This window comes from Centruroides sculpturatus, unplaced genomic scaffold (assembly GCF_000671375.1).
Source record: "Centruroides sculpturatus isolate CEXI.00-Female unplaced genomic scaffold, Cexi_2.0 scaffold352, whole genome shotgun sequence".
NCBI lineage: Eukaryota > Metazoa > Arthropoda > Arachnida > Scorpiones > Buthidae > Centruroides > Centruroides sculpturatus.
The window spans coordinates 149,609-171,045 of record NW_019384489.1 but is presented as its reverse complement, the minus strand read 5'-3'; the positions used below and the strand labels follow the sequence as shown (position 1 = coordinate 171,045).

The 21,437-nt window shown below is 30.0% G+C and overlaps 3 protein-coding genes across 7 annotated transcripts in view; all 3 read left to right on the top strand.

Moving 5' to 3' along the window:
- The first annotated feature begins 2,640 nt into the window (after positions 1–2,640).
- LOC111621684 (lipopolysaccharide-induced tumor necrosis factor-alpha factor homolog) lies at positions 2,641–5,196 on the top strand. Its single transcript, XM_023363889.1, has 4 exons — positions 2,641–2,879; positions 3,667–3,840; positions 3,926–4,082; positions 4,157–5,196. Exons 1-4 carry the CDS (start codon positions 2,786–2,788, stop codon positions 4,257–4,259), a joined length of 528 nt encoding a protein of 175 aa, XP_023219657.1. The 5' UTR covers positions 2,641–2,785; the 3' UTR covers positions 4,260–5,196.
- A 1,544-nt stretch (positions 5,197–6,740) lies between these two features.
- On the top strand, positions 6,741–9,593 carry LOC111621695 (heat shock 70 kDa protein cognate 4-like). The gene is made up of 7 exons (XM_023363910.1): positions 6,741–6,947; positions 7,037–7,248; positions 7,328–7,686; positions 7,771–8,048; positions 8,133–8,418; positions 8,510–9,136; positions 9,226–9,593. The coding sequence occupies exons 2-7, from the start codon at positions 7,044–7,046 to the stop codon at positions 9,406–9,408; spliced, it is 1,938 nt and encodes a 645-aa protein (XP_023219678.1). The 5' UTR covers positions 6,741–6,947; positions 7,037–7,043; the 3' UTR covers positions 9,409–9,593.
- A 1,011-nt stretch (positions 9,594–10,604) lies between these two features.
- LOC111621694 (EF-hand calcium-binding domain-containing protein 6-like) overlaps positions 10,605–21,437 on the top strand; it is a 59,119-nt gene continuing 48,286 nt past the window's right edge. The window contains exons 1-3 of one of the 5 annotated variants that reach the window (XM_023363906.1): positions 10,605–10,790; positions 13,403–13,493; positions 16,941–17,068. In XM_023363906.1, the coding sequence (XP_023219674.1) occupies positions 13,409–13,493; positions 16,941–17,068 (213 nt within the window). In that variant the 5' untranslated portion in view covers positions 10,605–10,790; positions 13,403–13,408. Of the gene's footprint in view, positions 10,791–10,850; positions 10,870–10,961; positions 10,981–13,399; positions 13,494–16,940; positions 17,069–21,437 lie in introns of those variants that run through there. The other 4 variants (XM_023363904.1, XM_023363909.1, XM_023363908.1 and 1 more) reach the window with 4 other exon arrangements.

The following is a 21,437-nucleotide window of genomic DNA, read 5'->3' as shown; positions in this document are numbered from 1 at the left end:
TATAGAAATTAAATAATCAAAATATATTTAAAATACATAAATATTGCAATTTATGATGATAATATTTTTAATAAATACATACAAAAGATTGTTTGAATTTCTGAATAATGTAAATTTGGATTAATTTTGAATTCATTAAAAGGTAATGATTTATAATATACATTGTCATTATATGTCATTATATCTATCTATTGTATATTATATTCCTTGAAATAGTAAATTTTTCCATTATCAAAAATAAATATTAATTAAGTAACACTAAAAATTAAACAGTTTTAAAGTTCTGTCTTCTAAATATTATTGATTGAAAAAAATTAGAACAATTTGTAGCATCTTAGATGTCTTCAGTGTTTAGATTGTTCTAATTTAGAACAAAATTATATTTTGTATATAACATGAAGCATAATTAAGATTTATAAATGAAAGGTTTTAAAGATTTAAAATAATAACGTTTAAACATTTGATTTTTAAGAATATAATTGCATTTGCTTATATATGTTAATTAGAAAACCCATAGTAATCATTCAATGTGAATATTTGTTGTAGAGGTGTCAATTGTACATTTTTGAAATTAGAATTATGATTATAGCCACAAAATTAACTATTTAAAATTTTAAAATATACAGATAAGTTAAAAGTAGCTTTTATAAACTTCAAAGCATTCAGAACAATTGAATTTAGCCTATCACCAATCTTGGTTTCTGACATGGAAAAAAGGGAGTATCGTGTGCATCATACCATAGCTTATCATCAAAATTATTCCTAGAAAAACATTGGAAAGAATGCTAAGTGAATTTCAGACTTGGGCAATTAGAATAACAAACAAAAGTTTGGTACCCATTAAGATGGGATGGACAATTCAACTCCAATACAGACCAACTCCAGCCTGAAAATGTGTAATTTTATTCATAGTTCAGTGCAATTTATAAATATTACAATAAATAATATACAACTTTATAATGGATTTTTCATTATATACTATTTTAATTTTAAAAATAATTATAGAAAACATGGAAAGAAAAATTATTCAGCCCATGTGTACCTTAAACATTTCGTTTTGTTTGCCATTCAAATAAAGTTGAGTATACAATGTTAAGTATTAAAAAAATGTACCAGAGTTGTTCTGCATCTTGAAACATGTAAATAGCTTTGAAAATATATACATCCTTAACCATCCAATTATTGAAATATGTGTGGCAAACAAAATCTAAATCACTTTAAAATTAGATGTAAAACTCAAATTTATATATGATTTGCTATGTATGAGATTCTGTTTTCATTTATATTTAGTTTATATTCTGTTAAAATATAAAATTAAATTTTATTGTGTTAATGAAAAGAAAACAATTACTAAAACATCGATTAGTTTAGACTAAGTTTAATTATAATTTATTTAATTGATATAAGAATTATATTCAGAATTTTATAAGAGAAAAATTTACTCAAAGATCTGCTTTTATTTGCCAGAATTATTTTTAATAAAATATAAAATTAGTTTTGAAATTTATAAACAAATAAAATTGTTCCAGTATGAGACGAAGTTCTGCAAAGATTTAAGTGAATTACACGGTAAAACCTGTCTAAAACGGAAAAATAATTCGGGACCGTTTAATTCCGGTTTACACAGGTCTCACTGTATAAAATGAAACATTTCATTCATAAAAAAATACCATTTAATTCTGATTTTATTAGAAGATAAAGATGAAAATTTACATTATTCAAAGAGTATCCCTCAAAACCATAAAAACATATTATTAAAATCAATAAAACAAATGTAAAAACATTTTTTTTTATATGTGATTAAATTTTGGGACTCTTGTGTAGAATCCAACCACACAGCTAGATTTGGGCTTGGCATTATTAAGTATAAAATCTAGAGATGAGCAAAACGAAGGATGGAAATTTATATTGGGTGTTCGTAGGTGGATTTTCCTCCAATGTTGGGGGCAAAATTGGCTGAAAATTATTGAATTTTGAGCCGTGATGTATGCATTATTTATGTCAATAATTAATTAGATGTTGGGCCTCATCCCTCACTACCCATTGTGGTCCTGGCCTAACCTATAATGGGTTTGCTAAAAAGACGCCCTCTTAGTGTCCACAGAGCGGAAAGAATTAAAAAGGAGTCGCCCCCCATCTTTATTTGTGCCTTCAAGAAATGGGCTCTCTGTCAGTGGCGTGTAATAGCTTGGGGCACAGGTGAATTTGAATAAAGGGTCTCGTGTACAGCATTGATTTCATGCATTTTTCTTAGGGAAATTTTTTCTTATAAAAGATTCTTTGGGGGCGCCAGGCGATTGCCCTTTTCGCTCATAGGATAACGCGCCACTGCTTGTCCGCTGTTGATTGGTATAAATCGAAACAATAAATTTTATATGTCGTTTGCGAAATTATTCAATATTATATTCCTAATTCATTATACTTTTACCCATTCTTGAGGTTAACATATAAAATTATATCAACTAGTGATAATAATATTAAAAATATCAAACATAAACTATAAATACAATATTAATAATTTCATATTTTCAAATAATTTTACAGGAAATTCTTGTTTTCAGTAGTAATTTTAATTAAACTATATATATTTACTGAACAATTTGTCTATACATGTGTAAAATTCAGACAATAATTATTGTGTAACATATAATAATGTTAATAAAAACCTTATTTTAAATGCAGAACGAAAACCGAAGACGTAGGATAATGTAGTAATTTGTTTACTTGTTACATCATTAGAAATCGATTTTACAGTAGAAGTTCGTGCGATTTATTGAGAATCTCAATGAAGAAACGATTCAATATAACCGTAGATATATCTAAAAATAAGATCAAAGTCGACGAGAAAAACGGTCAAGAAGTTTTCAAAATGGAAAAAAGTGAGAATTTTTTTACCTTTAACTACAATTAACTTATGTTTAAATTATATAATTATTATGTTTAATCGATAAAAAATTAATTGTTTTAAATATATTTAGTGATTTAATTATATATTAATACATTTTCAGGATGTTATGTATTATGAATAATTACTATTTATGTTTAAATGCAAGTATTTGATAACGTTACGTAAATACTTTAATTTAATAAATCTAAGGTCGAGTTTATACATTAAATAAGCTACAAGTTAGGACCTCACTCTTCCATACTTTAATTTAGGCCTGACGCTCTTGAATATATTATTATTACTGGTGGAAAAGAATTTATATGTTGCAACGTAAGTCTAAATGAGGCCTTGAATAAGTTACTAATGCTTTAAGTTATATTCTCATTACTAATAAATATGTACTGTATTAAAGAAACGCTGTCAACAGGGCCTGAAAGATGTAAGATAAGTCTAGATTAGTTGTAAATTAGTCTAAATGTGCCTTCATTCCACTTCGAAATCATAAAAATATAATGAATAAAACAACGAACAATTATATATTGTGATATTGTCACAATGCCGGGCTGAAATGTTTAATCATATTTTTCATTTATTTTATTTAAAATATATGCTCTCTACCTCAAATTAGTAATGTCTTGCCCCTGTACATCATACTTTTCCTGTTAGCAATAGAGTCGTGTCTGTCATCTAACTTCTTCCAGAGAAAATTTTTTAATGTTTATGAGTTATATCCTTCGATATAATTATGGGTAAACTATAAATTAATGATTTTTTTATAGATATGGACAATTATTACAATGGAAATATGGCTCAACCCACCTATCCACCGCCTTATCCATCGATGTCACCACCCGTAGGTCTATTTCAAGCACCCCCACCTTTTCCGACTCAAGCTGCCCCACCTGCTCCGCCTCAAGCTGCATTTCAAAATCCTACAGAACTCACAATTGAAAGTAAAAATGATACATTCATTATAAATTGTAATATTTTTAAAACTTAACTTGCAACTTTTATAATAAAAATTATCTCTAATTTTAGAAAATACAATCATTTTAATGCAACAAAATAAACTTAACGTTGGTAAATATCCCGTCAAGTTCACTTGCCCAAATTGCAAACGAGAAGGTACCACATTTGTTCAAATGGAAAACGGAAGATTTGCGTATCTCGCAACATTTGTTACATGCCTGGTATTGTATGTAGAATTTTTAAAAAAAAATATTTTATGAAATTTAATTTATGTAATTTAACGTAATTTTTTTTAAACAGTTTGCCTTTGTTTTTCGTTCCCCTCTGCATCGACGCGACAAAGGACATCATTCATACTTGTCCATTTTGTCACGCAATCGTCGGCGTTAAGAAACGGATTTAAAACTTCGAACTCTGTGACAATTGGATAAATTCAATATTTAATAATTTAATATTTTTTAGATATGCACTTTAACACTTAAAAGGGACGATAAATTCATCTACAGACAAGAATTATCTAGAAAAACTTCATAACGAGAGAGACGATATTAGATATTTGAATGCCATATTTTATCTAATATATCCAAGTAAAGTTTTTAATTATTATTTTTGATTCTTTCTTCCTGTATATATTAATAGGACCTTAATCAAATCCCTAATAGGGGAGGTCAAGTAACGGGAGACGGACCGCCCATAAAAAAATTCTTTGGGGTGCTTGCGCGGATTTAATTTCGGGTTCGCCAGACGGGTAGACTGACGTGGCCGAGTGGATAAAACCTCTGAACACTGATAGTTAGTTGTGAGTTGATGGCTTCGCCAACGGGCATGCCACGTGGAGTTTTCCGGGTTTTCTTCATCTTAGTAACACCTGAATAGGGATCAGTTCCCATAAAAGACTTCCCAGGAAGCATCCCCCTTTGGCAGATTGCCCGTGTGTCGCGTTGCCGTATACGAACAAAATCAAACTTCACCGCCCCGCTTGAAATTACTTGGCCGATGAGCCAAGTAATTTCAACTAAAATTTAAGAAAAAAATATTTGAATAACTACTGAGCATTTTAATATTAAAAATAAAATTTTTATTGGATATATTTTTCCTATTCATCCTGCAACCTTCAGAGATTCGATTTGAATATGATTATGGTCAATTTGGATCGGGGCATTGCACCTATCTCTTGTCTACGGTAAGGGATCCCGTTTCTTAAACACTGTAAGCTGCTCAGAAATCGACAAAACTGAGGATGATTGATCTATAGTGTAATAGTATACAGTATTCTGCATCGATAAATTCAATTCAATTTACATTTTCTCGTGCCGACCAGTGGCCAAGCGATCTTCGTACCCTGAACGCTGGGAGTTAGGTCGTGAGTTCGCGCCTCGCTCGGGTTTTCTCCACGTCTGTAACGCATAAATAGGGGCTAGTTTCCCTTAAAAGGACTTCCCGGAAGGCATCCCCTAAGCAGATCGCCCAAGTGTTGCGTTGCCATAACTTAACAAACAAATAATTTACATTTTCTCAACTTTTAATTGAACCCATTTCGTTAAAAATGACGCAAAATATGACATTAAATTTTCGTCGTCTTCTCTTTGGATTTACATAACGAAATTTATACTCAGCGGGAATTTAATCGATAATAAAGTACTAAAAATTCTATTAAAAAAAATCAATTTATCGCACCGATATTAGAAGTAAATATTTATTTTACTAATTAAGTCACGCGCTACATTTATAACAATTAATTTACGTTTTTATTTAATAATAATTTTTGTGTAACATTATTAATTAGAACGAAAATAAACTTGCAAACAATGTTTTGAATAGTTTTATTCTTAAAACATTAAAAAAAACTTCATAAGTATATAAAAATTAAATTAAAAAATTAGTTTAAAAAAATAAATAAAAATAGTTACAATTTTACTCCAGAGGCGGCAGTGTCGTCATTCTTTCCGATATCCATTTCAAGTCATGCTCGTTGGTTGACGTAACATAACACACTTTAGACTGACATAATATAACTAAAATAGAATTGGAAAATATACGGTTATTAGTAACTTTACATGGTTTTGGTGTAAAATATCTTTACACGAATTAAAAAAGCATGCTTTTTAAATAGAACACGCATAAACGTTATGCAATATTGTTCGTATTGTTAAAGGCGAAATTTTAATTCAAAATGAGAAAATACGTGTTTTATTTACGTAAAGCAATACCTTTGATGATCGTAAATGTAAATTTGTATACATTATGAGGTTAATTTATATTAACAAACCTAGTTTTAACAGTAAAATTTCAATCTACTCTAAAAAGAAAAGTCTATTTCGAAAGTTTTATGGCGGGTTACGAGGTCAAGAATCTAGAAAAGTAACCATATTTGGATTGTGCTAACAGAATTTCTTGTTTTATTATCTAATTAATTATTAACATTAATCATCACGTTACACTGACGTCACAATTTTTATTTGTTTTTTTTATTATGACATCAAATTGCGCCCTCTCGAGATAACACTCAAGGCTAACCTGTAAGTACGTCTACAGAAAAGACTAGAAAACGCCTAAATTAATTGCCCTTTCTATAAATTAAACGGATATTTTAAGATCGTTTAATTAGAAATATTTCGTCTGTTAATTTAAATTTAGAACACGGGATGTGCTGTACGTTAACCTTTAACTCATTAATTAACGAATGTAATTATCGCAAATAAATATATTTAAAATTTTTTTTTATTTTATTTTTTAAGAAGAGAAATAATTCATTTATTTTTATTTTATTTTTTTTTAAACTCCGAGAAATAAATAGATAAGCCATAAATAACGTAAAAGAATATTCGAGAAGTTTCTGTGCCGATTACGTACTTCCTTTACGAAATCGAGCGTCATCGGTTAGTTAACCAATCGGGAAGCGACACGCTCCAACGATTCCGCTCTCCTATTGGTCGATCGGAAAAATTCTCGAAGTTGCTAGAACTTCTGTCACGGTTATTTATATTAGTTCGAGAGATCCGAAGAGCAGTTTTAACGGAGACAAAGTAACGAAGAGAAGCAACAGTTTACTATAAAGAAGCTAGTCAATCCATCGTAATCGACTTCAAAGGTAAGTTTAAGCTCGTTTTAATTAAATTAACTGAAATTGTGTCTTATTTACTCGCTGATTCTAACATTTTTATGATTTTTTTTCCGTAGTAAAAAAATGGCAAAAACTCCTGCAATTGGTATCGATCTGGGAACGACTTACTCCTGCGTTGGAGTATTTCAACATGGGAAGGTGGAAATCATCGCTAACGACCAAGGAAACAGAACCACTCCCAGTTACGTAGCGTTTACCGATACCGAGAGGTTAATCGGTGATGCTGCAAAGAATCAAGTAGCCATGAATCCCAGTAACACTGTCTTCGGTAAGTGATCGCATCTTTAAATCTACACGCTGTTAACTCTGCGAATTTGTGCTCTTAACTTTGTTTTTCTATCCTACAGATGCGAAACGTTTAATAGGAAGACGTTTCGACGATACCTCGGTGCAAGCTGATATGAAACATTGGCCATTCGAAGTAATTAACGATGCCAGTAAACCAAAAATTAAGGTAGAATATAAGGGCGAAACAAAAACTTTCTTCCCCGAGGAAATTTCATCTATGGTATTGACAAAAATGAAGGAGATAGCGGAAGCTTACTTAGGAAAGACCGTCACCAATGCTGTCGTAACTGTACCCGCTTATTTTAATGACTCTCAGAGGCAGGCCACTAAGGATGCCGGCACAATTGCCGGATTGAATGTTCTCAGGATAATCAACGAACCCACTGCTGCTGCCATTGCTTATGGACTTGACAAAAAGGTATTTAAACTTTTTAAATTTTAAACAAATAGAAACTTTTTATTTATTTATTGTTAAGTTTAACTTTTTTCTTATCTACTTCAGGGTACTGGAGAAAGAAATGTTCTCATTTTTGACCTTGGTGGTGGCACTTTTGATGTATCCTGTTTAACAATTGAAGATGGTATTTTTGAAGTGAAATCTACAGCTGGTGACACTCACTTGGGTGGTGAAGATTTTGATAACAGAATGGTTAATCATTTCGTTCAAGAGTTTAAACGTAAGCACAAAAAAGATATCACCCAAAACAAACGAGCCTTGAGGAGATTGAGAACTGCCTGTGAAAGAGCAAAGAGAACACTTTCATCGAGCACTCAAGCAAGGTATGTAGACGTGTCTTAATCTGACTTATTTTTAGATACAAAGTAATTTAAATTAAATTTAAAATATTAATTTTTCAATTTCAGCATTGAAATTGACTCCTTGTTTGAAGGCATAGACTTCTACTCGACAATCACTAGAGCTAGATTCGAAGAGCTGAATGCCGACTTGTTCCGCAGTACTCTAGAACCAGTAGAAAAAGCTCTCAGGGATGCAAAGTTAGATAAAAGTCAAATACACGACATTGTTTTAGTAGGTGGTTCTACTAGAATTCCAAAAATCCAGAAATTATTGCAGGACTTCTTCAATGGCAAAGATCTTAACAAAAGTATTAATCCAGATGAAGCTGTTGCCTATGGTGCTGCAGTTCAGGTATGAATAAATGACACAATTTTAAACTAAACTATTCCGTTTAAAGAAATGTAATCGTGATGTTAAAAGTATTAAAATTTTAATATTCTAGGCTGCTATTCTGAATGGTGACAAATCTGAACAAGTGCAAGATTTGCTCCTGCTCGATGTTACCCCATTGTCCCTTGGAATTGAAACTGCCGGTGGTGTTATGACTGCCCTCATCAAAAGGAACACTACCATTCCCACAAGACAAACCCAAACATTTACCACCTACTCAGACAATCAGCCCGGTGTATTAATTCAAGTATACGAAGGAGAGAGAGCAATGACAAAGGACAATAATCTTCTAGGAAAGTTTGAACTGACAGGAATCCCACCGGCACCACGTGGCGTCCCACAGATCGAAGTTACTTTCGACATCGACGCTAACGGTATAATGAACGTATCTGCAGTCGACAAGAGCACTGGCAAAGAAAACAAAATTACAATCACTAACGATAAGGGCAGACTTTCCAAGGAGGACATAGAAAGGATGGTGAAGGATGCCGAGAAATACCGTGACGAAGACGAGAAGCAAAAGAACAGGATTGCTGCCAAAAACGCACTCGAAAGTTATGCCTTCAATATTAAATCAACCGTAGAAGATGAAAAATTAAAGGATAAAATAAGCGAAGAGGATAAGAAGAAAGTTTTAGATAAGGTAGATTCTACTATCAAATGGCTGGATACAAATCAGGTAAGTCGAAAGTTCTTTATTTTTGAGTTTTTAACTGCACATTAATACAAATTTAAGCCATCTCACTAATCGAAACTTCGATTCTGTAGCTTGCAGAAAAGGAAGAATTCGAAGACAAGCAAAAAGAATTAGAAAGTGTGTGCAATCCCATCATCACAAAACTCTATCAAGCAGGCGGTGCTCCTCCAGGAGGATTTCCAGGTGGTGCCGCTCCAGGAGCGGGTGCTTCTGCTGGCGGAGGAAGTGGACCAACTATCGAAGAAGTCGACTAAAAATTTTGTACATATTAATCGCTGTTTAAACGGAAACAATCAATTTTTTTTTTTGTGTAGTTAACTTTTTCAAACGCAAAATTTTTGCAGAAGTTCGTTTCATTATTTATTTTAATCTTTAAGATGTTCATTGTTATACACTGTTTTTATTCGAGTAATAAAATTAATTTTTTGTAAATTTTTCATTTCTGTATTTAATCCCTTATTCGATAAATACAACACCACCGTTATTGAACTTAAAATACATTAAAGTTTCGTTTCCGGGTTTAAATTATTTGACTAATAACTTCGAAAATACTGTAGCTTTAAATCCTTACTTTTAAGTCGCATGTTCTTTCATTTCTACTGCCTACTTTGAAATTCAACACACTTAAGTAAACAACGAAAGTGTATTTAATGTTCTGCTTCTAAAATAGAACACAAGTAAAAGTATAAATATTACTAAATTACAGATTATTTTTAAGTTCTAAATGGATGCCTAAAATATAACATCACTTCCTGAAGATGAAAAACAATTTCGCCAACTTAATGATATTGGAATTATATTTAGACAACACGAGTGTGGTGTGATGAATACACAGTTATTTTTATATATTTTCAAATATAGAAAGGAAGACATTCGATTATCGGTATCGATACGTGTACTTCGAAGTGTACAATACTCAAAGATGATAGCTTATACTTCCGTAATAAGTATATTAAGGTTGCTGTGTTTTGATATTCCGCATAAGAAATAGACTGATGCAGTCACGCATCTGACGGATTATTTATTTCTAGATTTTTATCGGCCCGATTTTTCGAATGTAAATTTGATTTATCTCACCATTTTTTGTAAAATGTATAACCTAATTGTTTGTGACGAAAGAGGAGAAACACGCAAGCACGGTTTTAAAAAAAATTAGAACATTTTATTTACTGAATTGAATTATAAAGTATTAAATAATCTATATATATATAATTGCTTGTACTTTATATTAAATAATATAAAAATCATAATTAACCAGTGTTTTAACATATACAAATATGGCATAAATTACCCAAGATTCTGAGCATTAAATTTTTCGTGTAATGTTTAAAAAGTGAAAAAAAGTTTATTGTTTTGATAAAATAATTTCGCAAATTGCTTAAAATTAATTTTTTTAATAAGAAATATTTTACGCCGTTTCTTTTTTTTGTAAGTTAATCAATAAGTGACTTCAAAACACGTGGATAAACAAACCAATAACCTAATCCGTTTCAAATAAAACGGGCTAAGTCATTGGTTTGTGTATCCAACACGTGTTAACTCATTTACATATAGTTGCCATAGTAACCGTTGTTTATATTCGTGACCCGCATCATTCGAAATTACATTTTAGGTCAAATATTTAGGATATTTATTTGTAAGTGCGGCCAATTTAGGACGTGTATTTGATATAATTGAATCTACTTTTGTATCTGTGATAAAATATTTTGTATTTGGTAACGTTGAAAATATTTTAAACAGTTTATTTTTCATTTTTACATGTAAATAAGCCTAATATTGTATTTGAATAACAGTGAGTCTGTAATCATATTCTTTGGAATTTGAATGTAAATATGGACTACGTGTATTTTTTAAATGATCATTTTAAATTAATACACTTTAAACATGAATATAAACTCATGTTTTAAAGTAGGCTACATCAGCAGGTTAGTCATGCTCTCTTGCAATGCGGGGAAGCAGATTTCAGGCAACTTTCTGCACAGGATTTAAGAAATATTCACAATATTGACTTCTGATAAACTTATTTTTAAATTTTATAAGTCAATATTGTGAATATTTCTCAAAACCTGTGCAAAAAGTTGCCTGAAATCCGCTTCCCCGCATTGCAAGAGTGCATCAAGAAAGACAGAGACTAAGATGGAAGGATCTCATTCGAAAATGGCTGATGGTGGTTTACGTAGTAAAAATATACCGAAGAATACAAAAAAAATGTGATTTATTTGAATAAAAGGTCATCTCTGTGAGTGAAGGGCCCACCAGTGGCCAAGCAGTTATGTTCCTTGAACATTGGGAGTTTGGTTGTGGTTTCACACCTTACTGGGATGTGGAGTTTTCCAGATTTTCTCTACATCTATAACGCCTGAATAGTGGCTGGTTACCCTTAAAAAGATCTCCTGGAAGGCATTTCCCCTAGGCAAATCACCCAAGTGTTGCATTGCCATAACTTAATAAACAAAGTGTGTGTGAAGGTTTTTGTATTTGGTTTGTCAATGGTTATTGTGAAATGACTGATTGTGAAGACAAAATGTGTTTGTATTCTTCGATATATTTTTTACAATAGATGGATGGATCTCTTTCAGATTGGAAGAGGCAAATTGCCTAATTCCTGAAGGAAGAGAAAACACAAGACAAGTTTTGATGTGTATAGTTGTATGTATTAAAAAGTTTAGAGAAAAGTGATTAGTTCTGACAGATTTCTAGAAGTTGTATTTTTAAACTGTTTTCTTAATTTTTTAAAAATTTATCTAATTCTATTATTAGAATAAACTAAATTCTAAAATAGAACAATATGATATTGAGGTTAAAATAGTGATTTTGATTTANGATTTCTAGAAGTTGTATTTTTAAACTGTTTTCTTAATTTTTTAAAAATTTATCTAATTCTATTATTAGAATAAACTAAATTCTAAAATAGAACAATATGATATTGAGGTTAAAATAGTGATTTTGATTTAGATGGTGAATACTTTTATGCCAATTTGATATTAATTATTTTTGATTTATAATAACTGAAAAGATGAATCAAATTTATGTAAAAGTATACATTATCAAGATTAACCTGAAATGTCACTTGAAACCAAAATTGCCAAGCTCTGTTTGACCAACTTTGGTCATGTGATGTGTGCCCATTTGATTGAAAAAAGATCTTATGTTAGGAATTGTTGAGAGTACTGGTTTCCTTAATCAGGTTGGCAAAAGATCGAAGGCTTGACATCATCAAAGTAGACACTGATATAAACATACTTAAATTGAAAGAGTTGGCACGGAACTGCATGGCATATAGAGTATTAACTTTTGAAATCTCTAAGGGTCAGACATGACTAAATGAATAATGCAAACATATAGATTTTCTCAATTAAATAAACAGATTTCTTGTTTTATTCAATCATATTGGTTTGTTTTAGAATTTGATGTGTTCCAATGATGAAATTAGAATAAAATACTTAACTTATCTACCAGCAATTTGTTTAGTAAATAATATTTTTGATTGCATTTAGTAGTCATAAAATTAAACAATTTGAACAGAATTTTAAAAACATAAATTCCAATCATTCAAAATTTAAAAGTATTCTAAATAGTTTAGACAAAAAAAATATATAAAATAAATAAACAATAAAGGTAACAAGAGATTCTGCAACAGCTAGTTATTAAATAAATTGCTGGAAGATGAGTATTTTATTTTATTTTTAAATATCCAGTTGTAACCTAACAAGATTGATGAAATTGAAAGAATTCCAAAAATGTTAAATGAAAAAAAGAAACGTTACTTCTAAAAAGCTGCCTGAATTATCATTTAGAATATTTCTAAAGAGGAAATGAAACCATAAATGTTTGATTTTTCATTTAAAACTGCATTTATATTTCACAATTTCAGTTCTGTCTGATATAATTGGTATTCTTTCAAGATTTTAAAATTTTTATCTTCCTTAAAGGAGTTTCACAGTTATTTTTTTTAAACAGTTATTTTTGGGCAAATTTTTTTTAAAACAAATTTCATCATTGAGATTTTATATTCAAAAGTAAAAATAAAATAAAATAAATGTGAATAACTTTTTAAAACAATTTTTTTTTACTGTGAGGTTATATGAAAATCACATTTATTAAAAATATTCTATGGATGTTGAAAACTTGAAAGTGACTGATTTTAAATATAAGATAATTATTCTGATTTGTTTAGTAAATTTTCTATATTTTAAATTATGTATTTATAAATATTAACATTAATATAAAATTTTTGTTTTAAAGTAGTGTAAAATGTCTGATAAAAGTATGAGAATTAATTGTGAAAAATGTGATAGTTCTTTACAAGACCAATTGAACACACCTATTAAAAAATCAAGTAAGATCTATTTAAATAATTAAAATAATATTCTAATTTTAAATACCAAAATAATCATTTAAATTTATTATAAGAATGTATTGATTTTTCTTCATAAATTAAAAAAACAAATACCAGTTACATGGTGAAAATTAATAGTTTATGACAGTAGTGCTCAAACTAGCCTCAGGACCAAATCTGGCCCACAGCACATTTTAATTTGTCCTACAAACATACTTAACACCAAATAAAGGATGTCTGGAAAAGGAAAACATTTTACAGTAGAACCTATTTATTAGCTAAACTGTTCTTATTAAAAAGATAAAGGACGCAATTTATCCTTTATTTTCATTTTGCAATGTTTGTTTCTTAATGACAATGATGATTCCTTATGTATTGATCTATATCCTTCCCCATAGAAAAATATGATTTACCATTAAATATATAAACTATAAGTTTTGTATGCACTACACATAAAACCAATATCTAGCAAGAAATTACAAAAATATACAAAAGAAAACATTTTCATCTGTGTTGAATGGTCATCATCAGATTTATTTAGCCTGATTACAATAAGCAATGTTTTATAAGTATAATTTAATTTATACATTTTTGGATATGTTAATTCTGATAATGCTAGTTGACTGATGATAATAGTTTTGATTACAATAAATGGATTCTACTGTATAAGCAGTGTGTGATTTGAAGGGTATGATAGTGAGGATTTCTCCCTTCTAACTTTCATATCTCTAGCTCTGCAGATATGGAAGCATCTCAACTAGGAATAGCTCCTTTCCTTCCACTTATCAAACTTGTAAAATTATGAGTTTGATTTATATAATCTACAAAATTGATTTATAAGTGTAACTGTGTAATTATTGTTTGTGACTTCTAAATTGTATGAATATTTCTGGAAAGATTAAACAGTATATGTTTTTGGTAGTTATATAACAATTTTGTATTTATAAATAATAAACAACTCAAAGCCCAATGCTTATATAGCAGGGGTGGCCAACAAGTCGATCACGATTGATCAGTCGATCGTAAAGCTAATTTTGGTTGATTGCTCGTGATGTCTTGACTTAATGTGTTACATTTGTAACCGAACGCAACAAGTGAATGTAATGCGCAAATGCAACTGTAGTGATATCGAACCTCCGCGTCCTCCCCTCTCCACTTAGACTATTCCTACGTCGATTACAACACATTTCAAGATAAAAAGTAGATGTTATGTACACAAAAGTTGGCCACCACTGATATATAGAAATAACCAACGATTTCCTTAATCTATAATCTAACGAAGGCTATAATCTGGCTAATTAAATGTAATTAAATAGTCACATTATAGCCTGATATTTAAGGCGATCATTGGTTATTTTTGCATTTTTGTATTACTTATGATAATATGAATATTGAGAAATTTCAAGAGAGATTTTAAAAATTTTATTTCATTCTTCTGTGCTTTAATGTAATTTGTATTGAATAATTAACTTGTAACAAGTAATACGTACCTTTCTAATATAAAAATGTGTGCCTTACGTCTGTTCCTGCCCCCCTTTGCCATGTGGTTGGTCTAACTCGGTGGAGAGGAGTTATGTAATTCAGGGGTGTGTGACCGAGGGGTGAGTGTTTTATGGACGGTGTGTGTCTCAGGGAGAGGAGTGAAGGGAAAAGGAGAGTGGAGAAAAGGAGAGATGAGTAAGGACAGTGGAGTGAAGTGCGTGAAGGAAGATATAGAGCCTGTGCAAGCAAGTCCGTAGAGATTTTTTTGAACTTTGGAACTTTTTCCTATCCGGAGTGGAAGAGAAGAAAGGATTGTCGAAGCCCCATTTATGTCAGTATGTTTCCATGTATTCTTGTTACGTCAGCTTGAGCAATTTATTGTAGGGAGATTTTTGTTATCGATTTGCGATATACTAGATTTGTCGGACTCTATATTCTTGTGTCTCATCTTTATCTTGGGAATATTGTTATAGAATTCAATGGTTGTCTTGTCTAGTCCCTATTGAGTCCAGTGGATTCCCCCTAGTAAGCGTTTGTTTCCACCAAGCACGCTTGTTATATTTTTTCCCTGGTAGAAGCACTTATATTTTATCGTGTTGATTCATTCACATGATATTTTGTACTCTCACAAATGTATATTTCTGCTATTTAAAAAGTGCAAGGCAAACAGTTATAAATGACTGAATTCTTGAAATAATGTTGTAAGCACACTATTAATTTGTATTGAGAGATATTTTGTGATGATAAGTTTTTGACTGCATTACTTTTTTCAATGCAGCAATGAGTTGCTTAACTTTCTCAGCAACATTTAAAACTACATATGGCACTATCTCTTATAAAAAGTTTTAATAAAATATAATATTTTTAATCTTTTCCTTTTTTAATAAGAATTAGGCTAGATTCACATTAGCATAGAACCACTACAAATTAAGTAGATACAAATTGTTCTATCAGTGACTGTTTGACCAGTTTGTTGAAAGTTGAAAATATTTCAACTTTTGACAAACTTTGGTTCATCTGACCAATCAACTTTTTACAACTAGTGTTTGAAATTTTTTCAATCAATCACATTTGTCTCACGTGCCATGACATGAACAACATTTTGCTTTGAATTGTAGTGGTTTGTATGACAGTGTAAACTTAGCTTTAGTTGAAAATAATACTGGCTGAATGAAAGTTAGGAATGAAAAAAATATATAATTTAGCATTTATAGGAATTGTTTATATTATGATTAATTAAATCATTCTATTATAAAATTCAGTTATGGTAATGTTTTATAATCTGTACTAAAGACATGAGTTTTAAATAATTTAAAATTTTTTTAATATTCAATATAATAAGGGCTGTTGAGAGTGCAGAGCTAGTGACTTAGCTGTAGTGATTTGTGTCTTTATAAAATTAATGTTATTTTTACTAACAGAAAATAAAATCTTTAAGACTGCTTTTTTTATTAATAAAGAAACATTCTACATATTTGATTTGTTTAAAAAACAAAAGGCTAAAGGTCCAATTTACTCCAGCCCATACAAGTTCTGAACATAATATATCTATTTACAAACTGTTATATTCATTTTTTTATATTTTACTTATTCATATCTTCAATATGGATTTACAAAAACACTGATCATTTTCTGTTTGTCCAAGTTATACTACAGAATTACAATTCTATAGTATAACTTGGACAAACAGAGAAATTTAATCATTTGTAATATGTTAATACTTTCAACAATTACTCATTATTAATTTTTCTTTCTCATTTCTAATCAATTGATAAAAATAAAGCATTTAACTTTTTGCTATAAAAAAAGTGAAAAATGCTATTAAGAAAAATTTTACATTGTGAGGAAACAAAAGAATGATATATCATGTCTTTTTAACAATAATAATAATGATAATGTGTTTTATTATAAAATATATTCTCAAATTTATTTATATATTTTAAATATAATAAGTTTTCTTTTCAGGTTCAATATCAGATACATCTTCAATTTGTTCATTTTCAACTTACTGTCCAAACCCAGATTTGAAATTTTCTGAAATTAAAGAAACACTTTGTTGCCATCTCAATGAAAAATATAAAGACATTATTCAGGTAATTAATGATTTAAATAACATATATACGCATATATATACATATACAGGATATACGCATATATATACATATATGTCTATATGCATATATACATATACAGGAGTCACTCTGGAAAATTTTAAAATATCGTAAACATTTTGCTAGTTTTTTATTTTTTGGCCACTTTAAATAATTTATTGCCACCAGTTTTACTTAATAATTAATGCAGGTGTGCTTATCAGTTTGGCATCTGGAAAGCAAAAGAAACATGTTTTCTGTTATTTACAACGAGAGGGCCAGATGTTCAGGTCTCCGATTTGAATGAAACTTGGTGAGCATATAGCTCTGAACACAGTCAAGTCCTTGTCCAAATTATGGACCCACTTCTCAAGCATTTCCAAAAAAACAGGTCTCTGAAAATTGAGTGTTTAGTCAGAAGTTTCATGTTTCTGGTTAGTGATAGCCGAGTGGATAAAATTTTAGGCACTGGGACTAAACCAGCATTTTTCAAACTATGGGCCAAGACACATTATTGGCCGCATTAAAATTTTAATGTGTTGCAAAATGATACTATACTTGTAATACTTTTTTTACTGAAATATTCTGTAAGAACTAGGAACAATAGATGCATCTGTTGAGTTCTGAAAATTTTTTCTTATAATTATTATTATCATTTGGTAATAAAGTTAATATTATAAAATGTATGTATATGAAATTGATTTTTCTTTTCTCTTTTGAATAACATCAAAATAGATATTTTATCTAAGGTTGTAGTCATAAAGCCATTCGAGTTTCAATGGTTTTGAAAATATTTTCTTGTTTATTCAAATTTTAGATTTATTGTCATACATAACAATAAATTATAAAAAATAAATAATGGATGAATTTTGGCACAAGTGGATTAATAAATAATTTTACTTTCCTGGTTGTTATGTATACATAACAAGGGAAAGTATTGGAATTGTGTCGAATTTGACCATCCAAGTTTTTTGCAAATCTCCACATTTCGAGACTCCCTGAATCCAAAAGAATAAAAAAACAATTCCATGAGTGTGTGTTGATATCTATTTCATTTAATATTTCAGGACAGGATAAAGACAAAATAATAAAATTTGGCACAGTAGCTTGTATACAAGGGACATTGATGCTATAAAATTTTGGTTGTGAAAGGTCAAGGGGATGGAGTAGTGTTAACACCTGTCCGGTTTTCTCCTGGACAGTCCAGGAATCGACTCACTGTCCGGGTGAACTATTAATTTTGTCTGGGAATATCGTGCCCAACCTGTCAACCTTTCTTTTTTTGCTTGTATGATTCATATTCGTACACGTCTCCAATATCCAATAGAGCTAAGTCATCTGTAGTTGTTTTTCTTAATTTAGGTTACTTACTTACGTTACTCTTACCCAAGTCTCCCTAGTCCGTAACTGTAACTGATTTAGAACCGGCATACACTGCACGTTATTCTTTGCATTGCAAAATGACATTGCGCATGCGTCAGGAATTTCTGTTCAAACAAACCTCACCTGCCATCCAGATCAGCGATTTTGAAAAAGTGGCAACACTATAGATAGAAGGTGGTCATGTGATATATCTCATGAGGGGTAAAATCTTAATGAACAAGTAAAAAAATCTAACAAGTAAATCTTAATGAAGATTTTACTTGTTGTTACATTTACAGTGTTTTGTAAAACTCGCCTCAACCCTCAAAATTAAGTCTTTTGCTAATTTATAATAAATAAAAATATATAAAATTTTTATAACAAAATCTCATAACAGATGGCACAATATACAACTTTAGTTATTTATTTTGATTAATAATAGAAATGTTATTTTTAAAATAAAATCTCATAAAAGCTGGGAAAGTTATGTAACTCGTTGCTAGATTTTTTTACTAGTTAAATTTGAGTGATAAAAACTGAAATTGAAGTAAGTTATTTGTTACAAATCAAAATTGGCCTGAACTGTTCTCTTAATAGAAATGTACTTGATGTCACATTCCACACATAGAAGTTATTTAAAGCATAATTTTATTTTGTTATGTAATATATGGTGGCTCTGATTTACCAGGTTTTTTAAAAAATTTTACATTATAAACATTTTGGTTGCAGAACCATTACAAACAAATATATTGGGTGGTGTAAGCAAGAAGTTTGAAAAATGTTGGGCCAGATGATATAGGTTCGAACCTTCCAAATATTAGTTTAGTTTTGTTTTTTTCTTATGTGTAACATAATTATTTTATTATTTTGTTGTATCATTACTATTAATATTGTTATTCCTCACATTTAAAACTTATAAAACAAAAGATTAAAATCATAACGTCATTTCCTATTTAGCAAAAACAAGTCTGTTTAGATTTAACTCTTTTATGTTGTTAAATAAAATTTTTAATTCTTCATATATATATTTTCAGATATGGTTGGTATTTGAAGTATAACAAACATAAGCAAATGAGGAAATTATCCATAATATTAACAATTAAAACAATAAAATGCTGTGACTATGCTATTTTCATATCACTTGCCTTTTTCATCCATGTGCAGTAATGTCTGAAGCTTATTCGCTTGTAAGGACATAGTATGTAAAATATGTGAAAATAAATGTGAAAAAATAAAAGTTTTATTATTTAATGACTCAAAAGAGTTAACCACTTGGCTAGTGCCAGTGGTAGATATGAAACTTCCAAAGACTTATAAGCTAAACAATCAATTTTCGAAGACCTAATTTTTAAAAATGCTTGAGAAGTGGGTCCTATTATTTGAACAAGGAGCTGTTTGTGTTAAGGGCTATGTGCTCATCATGTTCCATTTGAATCAGAGACCTGAATGTCTGGCCCTCTCCTTGTTAGCAATAGGAATCCTTTTTGAATAATTCAAAATAACACGTTTGATCACAATATTTAAACAATACTTCACATGTTTTGTCATGTCAAAATGTTTATTTTTGTCTATTAAAAATAGACTGAAGAGAAAAAAAGTTACTTAAAAATAGCCAAAATTTTGTGTTAGCTGATAAAAAAAATCCCTAATCTGGAAATGCTAGTTGACATTGCAAAAACTGCCTTCTGTTCTCTATGACATTTTCTATTTTTTTTGCCCAAACTTGTCGCATGATATCAAGAAATCTCTAGGTTTGTGCACAAGACTCCAATTGTATGGTAACTAGACATTTTACTGTTTTTTCTGAAGTTTGTTTTGTGATTTATGCTGAATGTCAAAATAAGCAGATGAGGGTTTTTATTCACCACTTACTATCACCAGTATTATATTTTTATTGCCATTTTAATAAAAATATCACTAAGTGGTGATTTTGACACTATGCAGCATGACCCCTGCATATAGGCTACATATTTAGTATAAATGTTGAATATATGTTTATTATCCATGCATGATAACTTGAAATTAACGGCAATCCAAAATTGTTATTTTCCTATAATTATGGCCCAATACAATATAATACAATTGTTATAATCCCTTAACTATGGTGATAGTTTGATACATATTCAAGATCTAGCACATTGGTTCTATTCTTATTCTGGGAAATATAGTATTAAAAATTTTATAGAATAAGTTCAAAAATTTGAACTACTTTTAGATTAAAATATTTTAAATTTTATTTATTATTATATTTCCATTACTTTGTTAATATTATATAAAAATCTAAAAGATGCTTACATATTATCATGGGAAATAAAATAAAGAGACCACTAATATTGTGAGTTATACAACTTGCTAACATAAGGAAAAATTAATTAACCATTGTTGGTTCTCCTACATTAAATATATTCTCCCATACATCTAATATTAATTCTGTATTCTACATGATCATAGCACTATTGTGTCCGTCGGCCATAATATCGAATATGTGTAATTTTTATTTTTTGTAAGTCTTAGCCTTTTCTTTGTTTCTTTGTTCTTTCATTTCCTAAAACTTTCCAAAGACCATTATCGCCTGTGGGTAGGATTAGCAGTTCTAAGAATCAGGGAAAGACAATAGAAAGAAGGTGGCCTGAGGAAGAGTGACTAAGAGGAGAGAGGGGAGTTTTCAACGAGACATGAAGGAAGTCGGACGTCTCGTGAAGAGCTCTGAAGAACATTGGAGTAGAGAGGATCATGAAGACGGAGGTCACGATAAAAGAAGCAGGTCCTACCCACGATGTTGATCAACCAAACATATAGAAATCCCGGATGAATCGTCTCATTTCTCATTCTTTCCTATTATTCTACCTTCATCATTTTTTTTTCATTAGTATTAAGTTAGAGTTAAGTTAAATGTAAGTATGCACTTATCAGAAATTTATTGTATGTGATTGGGACAGGTGCGCCATCCTGCTTTGTTTGGGACAATGAGTCCTTCGTGGAAATCACGCCTGATTGTAACTCATCATAA

Coding starts and splice junctions, on each gene's coding strand:
- LOC111621684 (XM_023363889.1), top strand. CDS start 2,786: ATGAAGAAACGATTCAATATAACCGTAGATATATCTAAAAATAAGATC. Junction 2,880..3,666: donor AGTTTTCAAAATGGAAAAAA/GTGAGAATTTTT, acceptor ATTTTTTTATAG/ATATGGACAATTATTACAAT. Junction 3,841..3,925: donor TACAGAACTCACAATTGAAA/GTAAAAATGATA, acceptor CTCTAATTTTAG/AAAATACAATCATTTTAATG.
- LOC111621695 (XM_023363910.1), top strand. CDS start 7,044: ATGGCAAAAACTCCTGCAATTGGTATCGATCTGGGAACGACTTACTCC. Junction 7,249..7,327: donor TCCCAGTAACACTGTCTTCG/GTAAGTGATCGC, acceptor TCTATCCTACAG/ATGCGAAACGTTTAATAGGA. Junction 8,419..8,509: donor CCTATGGTGCTGCAGTTCAG/GTATGAATAAAT, acceptor TTAATATTCTAG/GCTGCTATTCTGAATGGTGA.